This window comes from Drosophila montana, unplaced genomic scaffold (genome assembly GCF_035044405.1).
Source record: "Drosophila montana isolate Dmon_TW-CO22-7 unplaced genomic scaffold, ASM3504440v1 contig_3200_1, whole genome shotgun sequence".
Classification (NCBI taxonomy): domain Eukaryota; kingdom Metazoa; phylum Arthropoda; class Insecta; order Diptera; family Drosophilidae; genus Drosophila; species Drosophila montana.
This window is the reverse complement of record NW_026998080.1, coordinates 1,373,384-1,392,431: the sequence shown is the minus strand read 5'-3', so window position 1 is coordinate 1,392,431 and position 19,048 is coordinate 1,373,384. Positions and strand designations below refer to the sequence as shown.

General features: G+C 42.4%; 1 protein-coding gene across 1 annotated transcript; it reads left to right on the top strand.

Moving 5' to 3' along the window:
- The first annotated feature begins 1,405 nt into the window (after nucleotides 1-1,405).
- On the top strand, nucleotides 1,406-14,502 carry Optix (optix). The gene is made up of 4 exons (XM_064687653.1): nucleotides 1,406-2,304; nucleotides 4,276-4,394; nucleotides 4,471-4,720; nucleotides 13,166-14,502. The coding sequence occupies exons 1-4, from the start codon at nucleotides 2,018-2,020 to the stop codon at nucleotides 13,956-13,958; spliced, it is 1,449 nt and encodes a 482-aa protein (XP_064543723.1). The 5' UTR covers nucleotides 1,406-2,017; the 3' UTR covers nucleotides 13,959-14,502.
- Nucleotides 14,503-19,048: the final 4,546 nt, after the last annotated feature.

Below are 19,048 nucleotides of genomic sequence, written 5' to 3'. Positions count from 1 at the left end.
TATTTGACGGCATAATCAAAAGTTTTTCTTTACTTTTTCGCTTTGCTTTTCTTTCTTTCGTTTTTTTTTGCTAAAATGAAACCTGAATTTCGTATTCTGCCCGGATTTAGGGGTTAGCTGGGTTAGATTGGGTTGGTTTCTCAGCGGTGCCGTTGGCAGAGACGCAGTCAGAGCCCCGAACCCGGCCACATAATATCAAACATTTTGCTACACTTATACAATATGTTGCCGTTACAGTGGGCCTAACGATTGCGAAAAGTAATTAAAACTTAGGATTTAACATTTAATAACTTTGAGAATTTATTACATATTATTTATTATTATTATTTAATGTTATTATAGAATTTTGAGAGTTCTTACTTCTTATAATAAATAACTAAAGATTTAACATTTTATTACTTTAAGAATTTATTATTTATTATTATTTATTATATAGAATTTTGAAAATTCTTACTTGTTATAAATAACTAATTGAATTTTGGAGGAAATTTAAGTTAACAAGAGCTTTCGTTTTCTAGAACCCTCAAAAGGAGTTGACTTCTAACCTCAAAAATATTATTAGAAAATGAACCTTCATTTGAGATATTTGTTACAATGTTCTCGTAATTATTTGAAAGCACTCGCTAATAGCGTCCCAAAAAAAAAAATACTGTAAATCTACATTAATTATTTATGTAAGCATTATAAACCAATTACACTTTCCGTTAAGCACAATATTTTGTTTAGCTTATCTCGAAAGCAAATAGTTTGACGCTTAAGCAAATAGATGTGTTACACTTCTTCAATAGGAACATATTTTATTAGCAATAATGGGCCGCGAGTTCGAACCACTGTGCAGCTGGGTGTTGCTTCTGCTGCTGCTGCTGCTGTTCCCGTTGCCGCTTTATTTGATTTCTTTATCAAAATATCAACGAACTGCTGCCTCACTCATCACCCTTACCCCACCCCCTGAGCAAGCTCCCTTGCAATTGCAACTGTATGTACACATGCATGTCTGTATGTGTGTGAGTGTGTGTGTGTGTGTATGCATGTGTTGTAGGGCTTATATACATTTCATTTAAACGCAACCGGGGCTGACTACCACCGCAGCCGCAATGCCGCCGTGCGAGCGAGACAGTCAGACAGCCAGCCCTATGCCCGCTCGCCTGCCTGTCTGCATGCCAGAGCGAGATGACTAGCTACGCACTGACTGGCAGAATCGGGCAGGCCACTCAGCGCAGTGCGACTTTAGTGCCCCAGGAACGCCTACCCAACAGCCTCTGCCCTGGTATGGTGGTGTTTCAGTATCCGTATCTGTTACAGTGTGCGTGTGTGTGTGTGTGTGTGTGAGTGGCAACTCGTTTCTGTAGCTGTATTTGTAGCTGTATCTGTATCTGGCAGCTGGCAGCAGTAGCTGGTAGCTGGTAGCTGCTGCTGGCTCTGTTGCTGCCAGAGTATCTGTATCTGTGGCGCGTCATTGTTGTGCGTTGCCGTTGCCATCGTAACCGTCGCCGTCGCCGTCGCCGTCATCGCCGTCATCGCCGTCGTCGCCGTCGTCGTCCATCGCATAGTAGGCAGCTCAGTTACAAGACCATTATTTGACGTATTTTTTGTGCGCTCGGTTGTACGTTTGGTTGGTCGCTCGCCCTGGTTATATCCATAGCACGCCCCAGCTTGGACTCAGTGCGAACGCAATCCGGATTTGGATCAGCAGCCGCCGCAGCCGCAGCCAGTTGCACATTCGTTGTTGTCGGTCGGGTATCGCGGGCATCAAGGATTCCCCAAAGCGTCGCGCGTGAACGATCCTCCAATATGCCCAGCTAATCACTCAAAAAAAAAACGTGCTAAGCAGAAATAAATCTATATAAAATATATAGAGAGAGAGAGTTTATACGCCCGATCTAGTGACTGTGATCGTTATAGATATATATAAATACAAATTGTGTGTGTGTGTTTAAATTGAGTACTCGCTGCAAAATTGATTCGCTTTGGTTGGGAATAGTATGCGAATTAGTTCACAGTGGATTCAACGCATAAAATGGCCGTTGGACCGACGGAGGGCAAACAGCCGCCCTCAGAGACATTCTCGCCCACACACCATCAGATTATAGCACCCAGTCCGATATTGGCGGTGCCGACGCTCGCCTTCTCCGCCGCCCAGGTGGAGATCGTATGCAAGACTCTGGAAGATTCGGGCGATATCGAGCGTCTGGCACGTTTCCTATGGAGTTTGCCAGTGGCATTGCCCAACATGCACGAGATACTCAACTGCGAGGCGGTGCTCCGGGCCCGGGCAGTTGTCGCCTATCATGTCGGTAACTTCAGGTAGGCGAGAGATGCTGCTGCTCCACACACACAAATTGCCATTTAGCCAAACCAAAAAGGGGGACAAAAGCACACGGCTCAAATAACCTCGCTCTGATTAACCTCGACTCGAGTTATCTGAGGGGCAGGGAGGCAGCGAGACAGGGGTTGGGTTAGAGCACATTTGGTTATTCGATAGTTTTGAGCTTTGTCTGTGTGTGTTTGGACACGTAATGAGAGCACACAATGAGCTGCGTAAATTAATAAACAATGGCATTAATTTACTAATTAAAGAACTCATTTGTCGAACCCAAACAACAGACATCGCAGCAGATTTTGATTAATAAAACACCGACCGAACAATGCCAGACCGAAATCCTGACGATCCGATCCACATAGGAGTGTGCTTCGAGCTTCCTCTCCACGAAATGTTTTGCATAAGTTCTCAAATTACAAACACCAAAAAAAAAAAGGGAAAACAACAAAAAAAAATGGGCATTTTAATTTGCCGGAAACAGTTCATTGAAGCCATTTGAAAGCCTATCTTTCGGTTAAACCAACTTGAGATTAGCTCGAGAAGCGAGAACTGCTGCGATCCTAGAGTTTCCCACACGAACTACCTATGTAAATTGCCATTTAAATGCACATCTGTATTCATATGCGTCTGCAATTAACGGCTTTGATTGACAAACTACTTTAGCTAGTCATAGATACACAAGTCTATAATGCAATATACTAGACTTGTCGCTAGATCAGGTTATTAACAAGTGGACAAACACGTCTCCGCTCAACTCACCATCTTTGAGATATCATTAAACAAATACAACATACTACGGTTAAACGTTTCATTAGAGCCCCAGTCAAGTTTGATATATTGGTTATGACAGCTGACAAACTGACAGAGAACCGTTGAGTAATGTGCTTCAAGCGCTTTAACATGCATGTCTAAATGTTAACTGCAGCTTAAGCTGCGCTTTTAGAGTCGCCAAGAATATTCAAAGTGTTGGGAAATGCGCGTGCTAAGTGCTTTTTTTTAACACACGAAATCTTTTTTAAAAGCTTTACTTAAATCAACTAAAGTCTGCTTAGGAAGTTTTAAAAGTAAATTTCAGCCGACTTAGCTAGTTTTAATATATGCTTAAAAGAAGTTCGCCTTTTAACAAGTTAAAGTTTGTCGTTGCTTAAATTAAGTTTGGCAATTTTGATTAAACTTTTCCGTTTCAATTGCGAGATTTAATTTGAATTTGACAAGAAGCTGAGTTTGTTCTTGTTAATATGTATACAAATTTATTTAAATATAAATTATATATATCAAATGCAATATGTATATAACATTCCTAGTTCCTATCGTATAATCTATGATATTCCACGGAATACCTATTTATTCTTAGTTCAAATATTTGCACCTCAGTCTAAATTCCTGCGTTTATATGAAATATAGTTCCTATAAGGTATAAGGTTCACATATTCTCAGCTCACCTTAAATCTCTTTTTATATATATGCCGTATAGTCATACATATGATATAATTCCTTAGCATTTAGACTTAGCACTCTTTAGCATATGGACACATAAATATAATTCGATCAATAACCGTTTCTATATTCAACACACAATCGATTGATTTATATATAATCTAGATATAATCCAAAGCGAGCAAGTGATTTGATTGCTTCGAGCTGGATAAATAAATGACTTCCAATTAAAACAATTTGTTGAATTTAACTCAGCTGTCAACGACAGTCGATGTCAGTCAATGAATGCTTATGAAATTGTTTCCAATCACATATAAAATATGCTGAGCTTGGGCTACAACAGGCGACAAGTCCATTAACCAAAGCACAGCAGGATATTTAACGGCCGGAATAGAAGGTTCCAATAGCTTTTCAGGGTTGCCCTTTAAGGGTTGCTAACGCTTGACTGTTAACATATATAACATATATATATATATGTATATAGATAATTTCTGATTTCTTGTACTCTTTTTCGACAGGGAACTATATGCAATAATAGAGAATCATAAATTTACAAAAGCATCCTATGGCAAGCTGCAGGCCATGTGGCTCGAGGCGCACTACATTGAGGCCGAAAAGCTGCGCGGCCGCTCGCTGGGTGAGTTCAAATTATATATCTGCCACATTATATATCTATATCTATATATATCTATATATCTCCTATCTCGCTGCAGGTCCCGTTGACAAGTATCGTGTACGCAAAAAGTTTCCGCTGCCGCCGACCATTTGGGATGGCGAGCAGAAGACGCACTGTTTCAAGGAGCGCACGAGAAGCCTGCTGCGCGAATGGTACCTACAGGATCCCTATCCGAATCCAACCAAGAAACGCGAACTGGCCAAGGCCACCGGCCTGAATCCCACGCAAGTGGGCAATTGGTTTAAGAATCGCCGTCAACGAGATCGTGCCGCTGCTGCCAAGAATCGGTAAGTTGTTGCAAATGCTTCACTGCATCATCATTTGGGGTCCATTAGGCATAGGCGAACCCCCTAAGCACAGCTTCCAGTGTAATCCGAGCCGCTGCTGCTGCTGCTGCTGCTGGCCATATGAAAGCGCCGTCAGGCAAAGCAGCGTAAACTGATATCTAGCCGCATCCAAGTGGAAATGGAAGCGGGAATCTCATACAGGAGCAGCAGCGGCAGCAGCAGCGGGTGCCCTGCGCTGTGGCGTTTCCATTTCATTGATCCGTGCCGATGTCGACGTCGTCGTCGCAGTCGTTGTAGTCGGCGGCGGCGACATCCATCGAAGCGTTCTCAATTTCTGCCGTTTGTTGCGGTCGTCGCTTTTGGCCACATTAAAATGACCGCCGACGATGACAACGGCAGCAGCCGCAGCCGGAGCAGCAGCTGTGGAGTTACAAAAACAATGTAAGCGCAGCTCTTGCTTCGCTTGAAAGGGGCAACAACAGGAACAACAACTTAAACTAAAAAACACGAGCTGTATAGAAGGAAAAAAAGAAACTCGACCAATTCGCGCGAAGTTGAAATGAAGAAGATCTCCGCGCGATCTCTGTGGAGATCGTCGTCGTCGTCCACGGCCAAGTGAAAGATGGCAAGTTAAGTGGAATGACACGGCAGAAAGCCGTAAGCCCCCAAACGATCTTCAAGTGCGCGCTGCTCCTGCAGATGCGCAAATATTTCAACTTGCTTCTACCTGCTGTACAGCAATCCCCCTCCCCTGCCCCCCCCCCCCCCCCCCATTATCCCCTCCACCCCCTGCTGACAGACAAGCATATGGCTGCTGCCGACAACATTTTGGCATTCTTTAGAAAACTTGCAGGTTGAAGCCGCAGCCGTGTTTATTAAGTTAGGAGCTCGCCAGCTCGAACTGAATGAATCTGCACAAAGCGCCAAGAAGAAGAAGAAGAAGAAGCAGTCAGTCAGCGAGCCAGTCAGTCAGTCAGTCAGGCAAGCGCCTTTCGGAGCGGGTCATTAGTTAAAATGATGGCGATTATTTCGCCTTGTAAAGTTAGCAGCGGCAACGGATACACACGCCAACAACGACCATTACAACTCCATCTGCCAGCTCCAGCTCCGACTCCAGCTCCAACTCCAAGACAACCTTCACCAGCGACTCCTAGTTTGAGCTCGAGTTGTTGGATTTCGAGTTTTTGGGCTCTCGTGTAGTCATCGTGCTATTAGGCAGCCAAAGAAGACAAGAAAGCCGGCAGAGACAACAGCAACAAAAACAAGAAATAAATAACAATAAAAAATGATATGAGAAATATGAAATTAAAAGCCGTGCATACGTCAGACAGACAGTCAGTCAGTCAGTCAATCAGTCAGTCAGTCATCAGCAGCCACATCGACAGCACCGGCAAAAATAATGATGAGCAACAGCTTTTGCGAGCGACTCAACTGAGACATTCTAACCAGAGCCCAGACAAGAGAGAGAGAGCGAGCGAGACAGACAGAGAAGGTGCGAGTGAGAGCGAGCGAGATGGAGCAAGTAACAGGCGCTGACTTTTCAAGCATCGAGTGCTGAAAAATTGTTAACATTTTTGCTACTGCACTTGAGCGCAGACTCTTTCAGCGTAGTAGCCGGACGATATACACTTTATTTATGGAGTTTTCTTCGTCTTCTTCTTCATCCTCTTTTTTTGCTGCTCTCCGAGTTGGTAAATCAATCATAAGGGGCAACTAGACAGCAGACGCGCATTAGAAAGGCGCACAGCTCCCGAAATTGAGTTATTAAGATATTAACTATGAAAATGTTAGCCACAGTGGAGCAACAATTTGGTCATGCTCTGTGGGCTAAAATACAAAAGTAAGGCATTACAAATTGGAGTGGGGGGAGGGGGGAGGGGAGGTCTTAGCGTTAGGCCAAGTAATGGATAATATAATCGCTGGCAATCTCTTGCCTCATTCATATATTTTCCTATTCACATTCAATGCAATGCCATCTCAGATAGCTAGACTTAATTGTTCACTATTTTCCTTCAAAGTCACTTTGTTTCACTAAATCTCACGATTTTTTGGACTAATAGTAATGTCATTGAGTATTTTCTAGCCTTGTAGAGGGTATTATTATATTATATAATTATTTTCTCATGACTCGATTTGGAGTTGGCTAGCTCGAAATTTACTTAACAGTCACTAAAAACATTTAGTCTTAAAAACATTTTGTTTTCCAACAGGTCCATGAAATGTATATATCCTATATCAATATCAAGTCCAGCAGATATTATCTAGTCTCTCAGTTTTTAAAGCTAACTTCTTTGTCGTGTTCGTCTGTTTATCAGTATATGAACTGCCTGACATATTTCAGAACTGACCAAATCGAAATAATCTATAATCGATCGAAAATTAATTTCTTATATACATCTTTCAAGATATCTCAACAATTACTGAGCATATTCAAGGTCTAGCCAGTTCCCACCAGCACCAATATACAATATAATGTTTAATCTTTGGCGTCTGATGGGATTAGAAAGAATTTTTATTTACATTTTCATTAATTTGTCAGTTTTCAAAGCTATCTTTTTCTCAATTTATATATTTTACTCTCTCTCTCTCTTAAGTAGAAAGTAGATTGAAATGTCGGCTTCAGACTGTTTTGATTTATAATAATTTATACATCCATGTTTATCTATTGAAACTATGAAAGCCTTTTGCAAAGTTTGGACTCATAAAATAGGGTACTTAACGAACTTCAACCGAAACGTTTTGTACTTATTTAATGAAAAAAGGAATTTTAAGACTTATCTACTTACTGAAAGTAATTTTAAAAAATGTACACCAGCATATATTTAATTTGAAACAATATCTAGAAAAATCCAGCTTGGTCGAACTTTAATTAAATCTTCGCGTAACTGAAAGAAATGTTGAGATTAGATAATTGATGGGAACAACTGTTAAGTTTTGGTTTGTTCATCTTCTGGCTAATTCAATTAGCAAGTCATAGACTTGGGTTCGTTCAATTATAAAGCACCACTTGATGGACGATCCAGACGAAGCAGCGTGGGGAGGAGCGGGACAAGGCGGGGCGGGTAATTTAAAAAAATCCACACAGATGATTTTATTGCGTGAATTACATAAACGAAATGCGAGCTCGTGATAGCCACTAAAGCCCCAACCCACACACGGACACACACACACACACGCACACACACATGGCCAAATTAAGTAGGAGCCCAGAGTGGGCGGGTGTCAGTGAACACAATGTGGGCAACGAGGGGGCGGGCCAGCGGGGGGGACAAGAGCAATTTGTCAAGAGGCGACCAGAAATGAAATCAACGGCAATTGAAATGGGAATAAGATTTCCAGAGTGTGTAATAAAAATGAATGGGAATAACAACAGCAACAAATAAACAACACGCACAACAAATATGTTGTAAATGTCAATGATCAATCAAAATATTAAACACACACACACGCACATTTTGTGGCAATAGAAATTAACTGAACCTGCGGCTGGAACATAAAGAAATTGAAGGACGCTGCTGCTGGGAGCAGAGCACAGATTGACCCTGTGAACTGGGCCCCAAAAGCTCAAGAGGCTGTTCATCGATTTCCGAACAGCTCGAATTCTAACGAAAATATGTGGAATCTCCAGCCGGATAGCCAGCCAGTCGGCCGGCCAGTCCGTCAGCCAGTCCGTCCGTCAGTCAGAAGCTGCAGCCATTGTCAATATCCAAATCCGAGTGCCCACTTGGCTGCGCGTTCGGACAGGCACACTCGAGCGCCATAAGTACCCATACCCATGCCCAGGCCCAGAGCCAGAGCCAAAGCCAGAGCAGGGCACAGAGTGAGATACTCGACGATGTTTGCACAGCGCAACTACCGTTTCGGTGGCTTGTGAGAAAAATATACACGAGATACAAGATACAAGATACAATGCATTTATAGCTGCCAAATGGGAGGAGGAGGAGGAGGAGGAGGAGCAGGAAGAGGCCAGGCGGACCGACCTGTCGAGCCTCGCCCACTTCAGCAGCGCGTAGAAAGTGTATTAAAGAAATCAATCAGATATATATAAAAGAATGAGCACAAAGTTTAAGAGTCATTCGAGAGTCGAACACCGGATGTTCATGTGATGTGTGCGAGTGTGTGTGTGTGTGTGTTGACAAGTGAAATGTATAACGAGAAGCTGGCAAAGTAACTGTGCAAATAGCCGAAACTGGAACTGAGCAAAAGATAACAAAATATTCAAATTGTACAAATTTAAATCCTGTTTGTCAACAGATCGAAGTAAAAAAGAGAAAAGGACAAAATAAACGTTGATTGCGTTTAGCGCCGGGCACAAAAAAAGAAACCCACCCTATCCAACCCCCCAAACCCCTCACCCCTCACCCCTGTTACCCGGCCCGGCACTCCATCTCCATCCATTATTCGGTCCACCTAAGCGCTCGAACCCCTGGGACGGATTTTCGGGCACTTCTCAGCTACTGCGACGACTTCTACTGCGACTGCTGTCTAAATATTTACACAATTTATAACTTTCAATTTGTATGACACAATTATCGAAATGCGTTCAATCTGAATTCATTTCGCTTCAATTTGCATTTGCCTCCAAAGAGCTTCCGCACGATTGTAACTGAAACGTTAAAGAACTATTTAAATATGACACCTTGCATTTAAATAAATATTTTAAATCTTAAGAGATATTACGTGTTACGGAGTTAATGCTGCATCGATGATGTTATTCAAAATAAACAAGAAAGAACTAGAGTCTCTATTCGGGAGCTCCCGACTAGGGGATACCCTGACCCCTCTTCTATGCGTTATCTATAAAAAGAAAGATACTTGATAAATGGTATATATACTATTCAAGAAGCTATATGTCAAGTTTGGCGACTCTACCTCTTAAAACATAAGAGAATTGCTCAAAAACAAGATTTCAATAGATAGATTTTTATCGATTGCTTGGAAACGGGGCAAGTTATCGATTATCGGAAACAAACTCGTACTGCAGGGGCACCAAGTGGACCTACGTAAAACAGTTTTCAAGTCTCTAGCTCTTAATTATTTATTAAAAGTCGACAAAAACGAGTGTCTCCCTTATTATTCAACACATCACATTATGAAAATTAAATGCTAAAAGCCTAGTTAGAATACACAACTTTCTAATTTCCATACCGACGGACGGACAGATGGACATGGCTAGACCGACTTGGATATTATCGCTGGTCGGAGATGCTTCCTTCTGCCTGTTACATAAATTTGCACAAATACATTATGCCCTATAAAGAGCATATGTACTTAAGAGAGTTTATATTTAAATGTAATAAATCGCATTTGCTCATATTTTTTCTGCTTTATTAAGATTCGATTGCTCTCGTCAACAAAATAATCGATTTATCGGTTTTATACTTTAATTAAACCGATATAAAGCGAACAAAATATATAAGAACATTCAATGTGTATCAATATTCTTTATTTCGATAACAGCAAACTGCCGCTTAAACTATCAGATACCCTATAAATCGGTGTCGGAAAATCAATTTTAATCCCGATCGATATTCATTTACACTCACAATTCAAAGCCATATTTAATTTGAGAAAGAGTTATATACACCTCTTCTTTTCTCTCTGTTTTTTTTTTTGTTTTGGCTGAGTTTCGGCCTATGATCAGATCATATTACCCGGCATTCTTGCAGCTGAATAAGTTTTCCCAATCCCAATCCCGGAGCGACCAAATACGCATACACGAATCTTCTGACATGAGCCGATTAAGGCATTTCAATGTCTCGGGCCTGGGCTCAGGTTACCAGCCAGGGTAACCAGTGGAGGCTTATCTCCATCACCCTCTCTCCCCCTCTCCCTCTCTCGCTCTCCTGTCTCTCTCTCTCTGTGAATGTCACTCGGTTTGTGTCCACGCGGGTAATTACATACGTGTCATTTCGGTTTCGGTTAGGTGCCACAGTATCAGATTCCCAGACAGGCAAACCCTTTGGCTCTCTTTGGATCTCCCGAGTCAATTGTTTGGAAAATATATATATGAGCCTTTTTTTTTGTTTTTTGGCTCAAGCGAAGCGTGCTGGTCGCCCCAATGAAGCGAAAACTCGGCCTTGGAGCAGCAGCAGCGCCCGTGCCAGAGCTCTGGCGCGGATTAACGCAGGAGCAGGAAGGTTCTGGCTTGGTCTGGCTCTGAGCTTCATTGAGGCGTAATCGCTACCGCTAAAAGCTACAATTTCACAACGGTTGGCGGCCATTTTCAGCTGTTTTGACCCACCGCAAACACTCGGCTTTCCCATAAACATCATATAGGCTATAATCGAAATCTCAGCAGCGGGTAGCTCTGTGCTGGACACGGTCGTTTGATCTGTGCCATGTGTAATTCATCAGTGGAATGGCCAGAGTGTCAAGTGGTAAATGGTAATCCATCAAGTTGGCGCATTAGGCAACTAAACGATTCCATTTTCCAGCGGCAACAATCAGTAAAGGAAAAAAAAAAAAAGCGAGGCAAAAGGTAGCCGCAGATACATTTCGCGGCTCCAGCCGAGTTGTGACTGCGACGGGTTGCCTCCAGTGCGAAGGCATCATTAATCACACAACACGAGCCGCTGCAAAAGGACAGAGGCTGTGGAGTCGGGAGGCATTATTAATGCTGATGGGTCAACAAATTGCGGCAAGTTGAGCGAATCCTAACCGATAATTATGACAGTGCAGGCGTCATGCGGCGTGATGCAGATGATGATGTATACGAGGCCGGGCACCCAGCTCCGAGCACAGAACACACCGCACTCTGATGACTCTATAAATATGCCGACATTGCCACCGTTGCCACTTGGACTGCCACTTCGACTGTTGCACGGTTTGGCCTTCTAATCAAGTCATCTCTTTTTTTTTTATGTGTGTGTCCATGGGGGCACTCCTTTGTTTTGGCCACAGATAATTTGTCTTAAGCATGTGTGAAAGTTGCCTCTGCCGCCTGCCGAGCCGAGCCCAACGACAAATGAGCCGCATAATGGGCGTGGCCGGAGAGCCCGCGGTGCAACACAACACAACGCAACGTGCAACACTTGCAACACGCTGTCCACATTCACTAATTAACACAGCCAACTTAAAGGGCGCTTTTCATTTAATAACTGGGAATTCAGAAAACAAAAAACTCTCACAATTCACAATTTAAGGAAGCTTTTCATTTTGTGGAGCACCTGAATTTGTCATGGTTCCCTAATTGATGTTCTCCGTGGATAAATAAGCGATTTAACGCTTTGATTTGGCATATTTGTATCTCTAGATAGATTATATAAATCTAATGGATCAATCATTAATATTATCTAGTTAACGTTCAAGTTGAAGCGTAAAAATTGAGGCGCTGAGTGGCATTTAGTGGAGCATAATATATTATAAAAACATTTTTAGATTCTTAAATGCATAAATCTATACACTTTTGTAAAGGAAATGCATTCTTGATTAACTGCTTCGTTTACAGTCGGATTTTTAAGCAAGTTTCAGTGCTTAAACGTGGACTACAAAAGTACAAAAGTGTTTAAAGGTATTCACAATCCCTTAGCTCTAAAAATGAGTTATCTCCAACTATGAAGGGAATGGAGAGAGGCATCCAAATAAACAAATATTTCTAATACACCATTTAGCTCTTATTATTTTCGAGTTACGCTCAAAGAATCATTTCTCAAAATCGATTTTTATCGATATTATAAAAATGGGACAAGTCAAAAAAATGATAAACTATTTTTGCATATGATATACGAGACCTTTCAAACCTTTAAGTTTCCGAAATTGATGCCTTCAAATAAACAGACAGATGGACAGACGGAAAGGGCTAGATCAACTCAGTTCGTTGATCTAATAAAGAATATATATACTTTGTGGAATCGGGGATGCTTCCACAAACATTGTTACACATTTTCAATGGATTGGGGGTATAATAGGGAAAGGCAAATTCATAACTAAAGATTTTAACAGTCGAGTTTTACATACTATTTACATTTATTGTTTTACAAATCTATATACTTCCCCTAATGGAAATAGATTCGAGGAAGTAAATGAACGGATGTGAACGTCCATCTGTTTCTATGCCAAGTAATATCTCAGTTTTATAGATAGTTTGATAAAACTGCCAACAACTTGGCAATCTTCGAAAGTTATCAAGAAAGAACTACAATATAGGAATAATTGCTCAAACATAGAATGAGATCTTTCTATTTGCATCTGAGCTTCTTTAGTTCTTAGAACTAGTTAGATTTAAACCTTTATTTAGGAAGTATACAAATTATTAGCATAGTCTAAATTCACTATGCAAAAAATCTATTTCAGAAAATCGCCTTTCAATTTCTTTGCAATTGCTCAAACATAGATTGCGATCTTGCTATAACAAGAACTGATTAAATTAAAGCCTATATTTAAGAATTATACAAATGATAATATATATTACTGAATATCCCCTTTCCACTTCGTTTTTTACAGCATTCAGCACAACCAGAACAACTCGGGCATGGGCTGCCGCAGCCGTCGGGCGGATGGCGCCGCCTCGCCCACGCCCTCGGACAGCTCGGATTCGGATATATCGCTGGGCACGCACTCGCCGGTGCCGAGCAGCCTGCAGCTGCAGCACAGTCCGGGCAGCATGTCGAACGGCGCCAACGAGGAGAGCCTCAGCGTGGACGACGATAAGCCGCGGGACTTGAGCAGCGCGTTGCCCTCGCCCACCCCGCCGCAGCTGCCGTCGGCCTATGGAGCTGGAGCTGGAGCTGGCGGGCTGCCGGCGGGCTGTTTGCCGCCGTTCAAGCTGGATGCGGCCAGCAGTCTGTTCAATGCCGGATGCTACCTGCAAAGCTTTAGCAACCTGAAGGAGATGTCCCAGCAGTTCCCCATACAGCCGATTGTCATCAGGCCGCATCCGCAGCTGCCGCAGCCGCTGGCGCTTAACGGCAGCGCAGCCGGTGCGCCGCATCTGCATCATCCGGCCTATGCGGCCGCCTACAGTGTCGAATGCGGCGTGGTGGCACCTCCGCCGCCGCCGCCCAAGCTGCGCATCAACTCGCCCGAGAAACTCAACTCGACGGCGGTGGCAGCCGCAGCGGCGGCCGTGGCCGCCTGTGCTGGAGCGGCACACGAGATCAGCAGCAGCAATACCAACACGAGCACGAGCACGACCACGACGACAATGACGGGCTATCATCACAGCGCCCAGCTGCTGCTGCACAGGCCGTTCTCCACGTCGCCCGAGCTGAAGCATAGCGCGCCCGAGATTACATGATATCAGAGGGTTTGAGGCGTTGGCCTTGCCCCGAGGGTTTCCCCGCACAGTCCCTGCCCCAGCTCCTGCTCCTGCTCCTGCTCCTGCTCCTGCTCCTGCTCCCGCTCCCGCTCCGACCGCGCCCACTTGCACTAAGGCCCAGCTATTCGAATTGTTTCAATTTTTAGTTTAAGTCAAATGCGTCGTTTAAGCCCTTAAACCTTCGGGCAGCTCGAGCGCCCGAAAGCAATAACAGCAAAAGCAACAACAATCGCAGCCAACTTCATGTCAGATCCTGCATCCTGTCAAGGGCTGTTTCCTAACACATATATGCAGCTAAGGAGATATCGAAATATATATATTGATATAAATATATATATATATATACATACTATATATATATTAAACATCGTCGCACACTTTTCAAAGATAGTTATTTAAGATTTACGCATACGATAAAAATCAAATTGGGAAACTGACAAAAAAAAAACAGCTAAAACAAAACAAAAAAACAACTGAAAATTTCAACAAGTTTTTCATTCTAATTTCTGTGTGTGTACGTACTTGTAAATAGAGTTTAAGTATGCAAATCATAGTGCTTACGTATACATTTAGAATGCAATAAAAACAACAACAACAACAAAAACAAAACAAAAAACAAACGAAATGAAACAGTTAAGAATTTAAATCATTACCGAAAATATGAAAAGCGTTTTTTTATTAAATTGGGGGTTGGATTTTTCAGGTGTAGCGAAAAAGAAGGGTCTTTAAGAGTTCTCAGCAAAACTATTACTCAAAATATGAGCATATGTTGATGTTATTTGTTATGGAAAATATGGAAAATTTAAATAAGTTTTCTGATTGCAACTGGAGAAGAAGATTCTCTGTTTAAGGATACAGTATTATCCTTTAAATATAGAGTAAAGCTTAAAGGCGAACAGAAGATTTGAATTTGTTTTTACGTAAAATAAAGATAAATGTAATTCTCAAAATCGCAAAGGAATCTTACTCGCGAAGTTTGCCTCAAATGCAAAGGCTTGAAAGTAGAAATTTGAATATGTATTATTAAAAAGGAGTTGTCTTAAATTGAATGAGGCTCAGCACAATTGGAACCTAAAAACGAAGCTTTTTATCATCATATCCTAAAAGACTGCAGATTTTATTCTTTTCAAAATACGTTCATCTCAACAATTGTTCCAGGCTTAAACTTCTCATTCTTCTCTCTGTAATCGATGATGTCTCTCTCTCTCTCTCTGTCTCTCTCTCGCTCTCTCTTTTAGGGTATCTGCTATTCCGGCAGTTGGCATTTCCTTCAAGTTATATGTTTGTATTTTGAAATAAAATATCAATTTCTGTGTAAACAACAACAAACGTTGACTGCCAGCGAGCCATAAATGCAGATCCAGAAGTCATCTGCAACAACAGGCCAAGACAAATAACAACATCAAAGGCGAAATAAAATGTATATATGTATATATTGTAGATATATCAGCAAAATGAAGCCTGGGCATATTGTAAATGGTAAGAGGTGCCTTTCGTCGTCGGCATTTGGTTGAACGCTGGCGCCAACGATGACATGTCCTACTTGAGTGGTTTACTTAGCTGCCTTATGAAAATATCCGTGTGGTGGGCAAACACACACAGCAGATCGCAGCCAGGCAGCCAGGGAGATCAGGCCAACAGTCCATAAGATCCATAAATGAGTCTACGGCCAGACGGCGGGCAGGCAGGCCACCAAAAAACTGACGCGTCACTGTCACTCACACACAAATGCAACGCATCATCGTCATTATGGGCTGGAAGAGTGCCCTGGGAAACATATTTGGAAGAGCCATATATATATATATGTATATATACATAGAATCTACCTATATGCATATGCGATATAATCTGTAGCGCAACAGCCTCGGCTCCAGCTTGGGTGGGGGGTGGGGGGAGAGACCGCCTAGATGACTGACTGACTAGTTGGATAAGTGCTTCCTTCTTGCAACAAATTTTGGGCTCAAATTACAAGGTGAGCGAGCCATGTGGAAGTTGTCAGTCAGCCAGCCAGCCAGTCAGTCAGTCATTCAGACCAGACACTTGAAAGCGCTGCAATTATCAGTAGCTGGCGCTGGGCCCCGGCATATTGTGTATACGCCACATTGTCAGTTAATTTCGTTTCTCTAGTTTTAGTTTTCGGCGCCGTCGACCCGTCGCCCCGTCTCCTTCGCAACGTCATCGTCATCATTAAGCATGATGTGACACTTTCGACCTCATTTGCCCCCCACCCCCGCAAAATACACACTAGCAACGTTTTTGTTGTTGTCGTCGCCAACGGCAGCAATCGATAGTCGATAAATGTGAGCAATGGCATTATCGATATTTCGTCATGCATTTAAATTCGCCTTGCACAGCTTTTGTTTTTGACTCAAAATGGCAGCGATGGCATTTTCGATTTATCGATATTTCGTCATGCATTTTAATTAGCCTTGCTTAGCTTTTGTTTTCGACTCAAAATGGCATCCGTCGATAATCGATAAATGTGTGCTTTGTTTTTTTCGATTTTTCGTCATGCATTTTAATTAGCTATTCGTTGTATTTTTTTTGGTTTCTGGCTTAAAAAGGCATCTGGCGCTGCGTAATTAATTGTACACTCGTGTGTTGCAAGCGCATTCGAAGGCTATTTACTCGCAGCAGCTAAAACAACAAACATTCAAGTGTTGCAACGTCTATTTGGCTGCTGCTTGCCACTGTTTTCATATCAAATTAATGCGCTACACCCCAAGCCCAAGCACGGAGGCTGTGTCCTGCCTTTTGGGTGGATATTTCGATTTACATATTTACAAGGCGACTCAATTAGTTAAACCACAAAATGCTAAAGCCGACATCGGCCGCGACACAAGGTTTACATATTTAAAATTGAATTTATGCACCCTCCTTGCCATCAAATGCTTTCTCTCAATTTATTTACCGTACCTCCAACTTCAGCTTCAATTGTTGCCTCTACAACTCCCCCGCTTGTCATAACAGTGGGTTGCATAGCTATTAGTACACACAAAATATTTAGATATTTTAAATTAGATATTGTATTCTTTGCTTGTTCAAGTTGTCTATAATTTAGTCGAAAGAAAGTTGAAATAATTAGTTGAATGAAAGTTATATGCATGGAACATAAATGAATATTATAAATTTTGGTCTAATAGAGGGAAGGTGTGCGGTACTATTCCACAACCATTGGAATAATATATTATTTTAAATTAGCAAAAGTAGTTTTAATAATTTGCTGATGGGTAGAGTGCTCAGCCTAAAATATGTTGGGCATACTTTTCTTGATAGTGTAAAATTCGAAATTAGTGTAACAAAATTTATCAAAAACAAAAAGCTTTAAAGTGAACATATCTGTTGTACCAGATCGCCACATAATATTTCCCTTTTTATTATTTTTATTTTTGTTATTCCACATCAATCTAAGCCACAGACAACTTATGTTAAATAAATAAAAAGGGCAATACATGATTTCTATGATAATTAAAATTGGTTCTATTTTACAAAGTAAACTAATATAAGCTTAGAAAGAGTATTTTGTATGCATTTAGTAGGTTTTTCACGTTGCTTACATAAAAAATTTAAAAAATTAAATTTCTTTCTAGTTCTTTTAAATTTATCATAAATCAGGTATGAAAATGATACCCACTTTAGTATAGCTCCTTTTCACTGCATTAACAAATTATTGTCAACTGTTGAATATATTTATAACCAATTAATGCGATTCGCTCCACTGTACCAGCTTATTGGCTTCGCGCATATTGACTAAAAGCAACAGAGACTCGCAGACAAAATTCGCGCCTTCCGTTAACATAACGTTTCCCACTCCAAGCTGCCGACTCCCATTGCTATTCCCTGATATACCCTCTCCATTAACCATTTGATGCTCACATCTGGAAATCTTTTGCTCAGTTTTAGGTCGTTGCGCGGACGCGATGCGTAGAGGGGGAGGGAGAGGGGGGGGGGGCGAACAAATGAACCCCATCATTAAGTGCGTAAATGTACTGTAAATAGACAAACGCGTTTTGAATAAATTTTTACCAACAAAAACCTAAACGTAAAGAGTTGCATGCCGTGGGGTTGAATGTACCACGGCGGAGGGCGGGGGGGGGAGGATGAGGGGCAGGCGGGTGGGGCGATGGCAATGCAAATTCCCTGGGCAAACACAAAAACCAGACAGCTTCCAGCCCGGGCGGGCATCTGTGGAACTGTGGCGGTCAACAGGGCGTAGAATCAATAAGGCAACAAAAGGCTGAAGGCCTGCTGTAAGAGGGGGGATTGGGGCAGGGGCAGGGGCAGGGGCAAGGAGTGCGGTGGCGGATGGCGGGTTACAGTGGGTATTATTATGATAATTTGGCGTGACAAATTGAAGAAGAACTTTCAGCATTGTCACAATATTTGCAGCAGCAAATGCGCAAGGCAAACACTTCACACATGCCAGGGAGCAGCAAACCCTTTTTTCGTCTAAAAGGCGCGACTAGAGATTAGAGATGGGCCAGACACTGGCCAGTGGGCGTGGCAAGTGCTGCTCATTAAGCAGAAAGGCGTGTGCGTGCGCCTGCTTATGGTTACAAATAATTTGACACTTGTGTTAATTGTCATTGAGCAGGAGAAATCCAAAGTGAAATACGAGCGAAATGAAATGAAAAAGAAAACCCAAACTCGCTCCCTCTCTCTCTCTCTCTGTCTTTCTCGCTGCCGTGTGGCATTGTTACCTTGGTTGGCGCGTCTAATGAGATTTGCGCCCAAGGAGTCAGATTCGGGCGAAAGGTGCAAAGCAGGCAAAGGGACGCAGAGGCCGAGGCAGAGGCAGAGGCAGGCGTCGATGCGTAATTCATAAAACCATTGAAAAGGCAAAGCGGAACCCTGAGCTCTCCCTCTCCCGCTCCCGCTCCCTCTCTCTCTCTCAATATCTATCTCTATCTATCTATCTAGATGCTGTCTTTGTTCCGCATGTCAAGCCAAACAAAGGCGTTGGACATGAGGCGTGGCTGTTGTGGCTGTTATTTGGGCATTGGGCACAAGACGATCCGTGCTAAAGAGCTCCAGACCCTGGACTCGCCCATTGCGGTTACACAGCCCCT

Coding starts and splice junctions, on each gene's coding strand:
- Optix (XM_064687653.1), top strand. CDS start 2,018: ATGGCCGTTGGACCGACGGAGGGCAAACAGCCGCCCTCAGAGACATTC. Junction 4,395..4,470: donor GCTGCGCGGCCGCTCGCTGG/GTGAGTTCAAAT, acceptor ATCTCGCTGCAG/GTCCCGTTGACAAGTATCGT. Junction 4,721..13,165: donor GCCGCTGCTGCCAAGAATCG/GTAAGTTGTTGC, acceptor CGTTTTTTACAG/CATTCAGCACAACCAGAACA.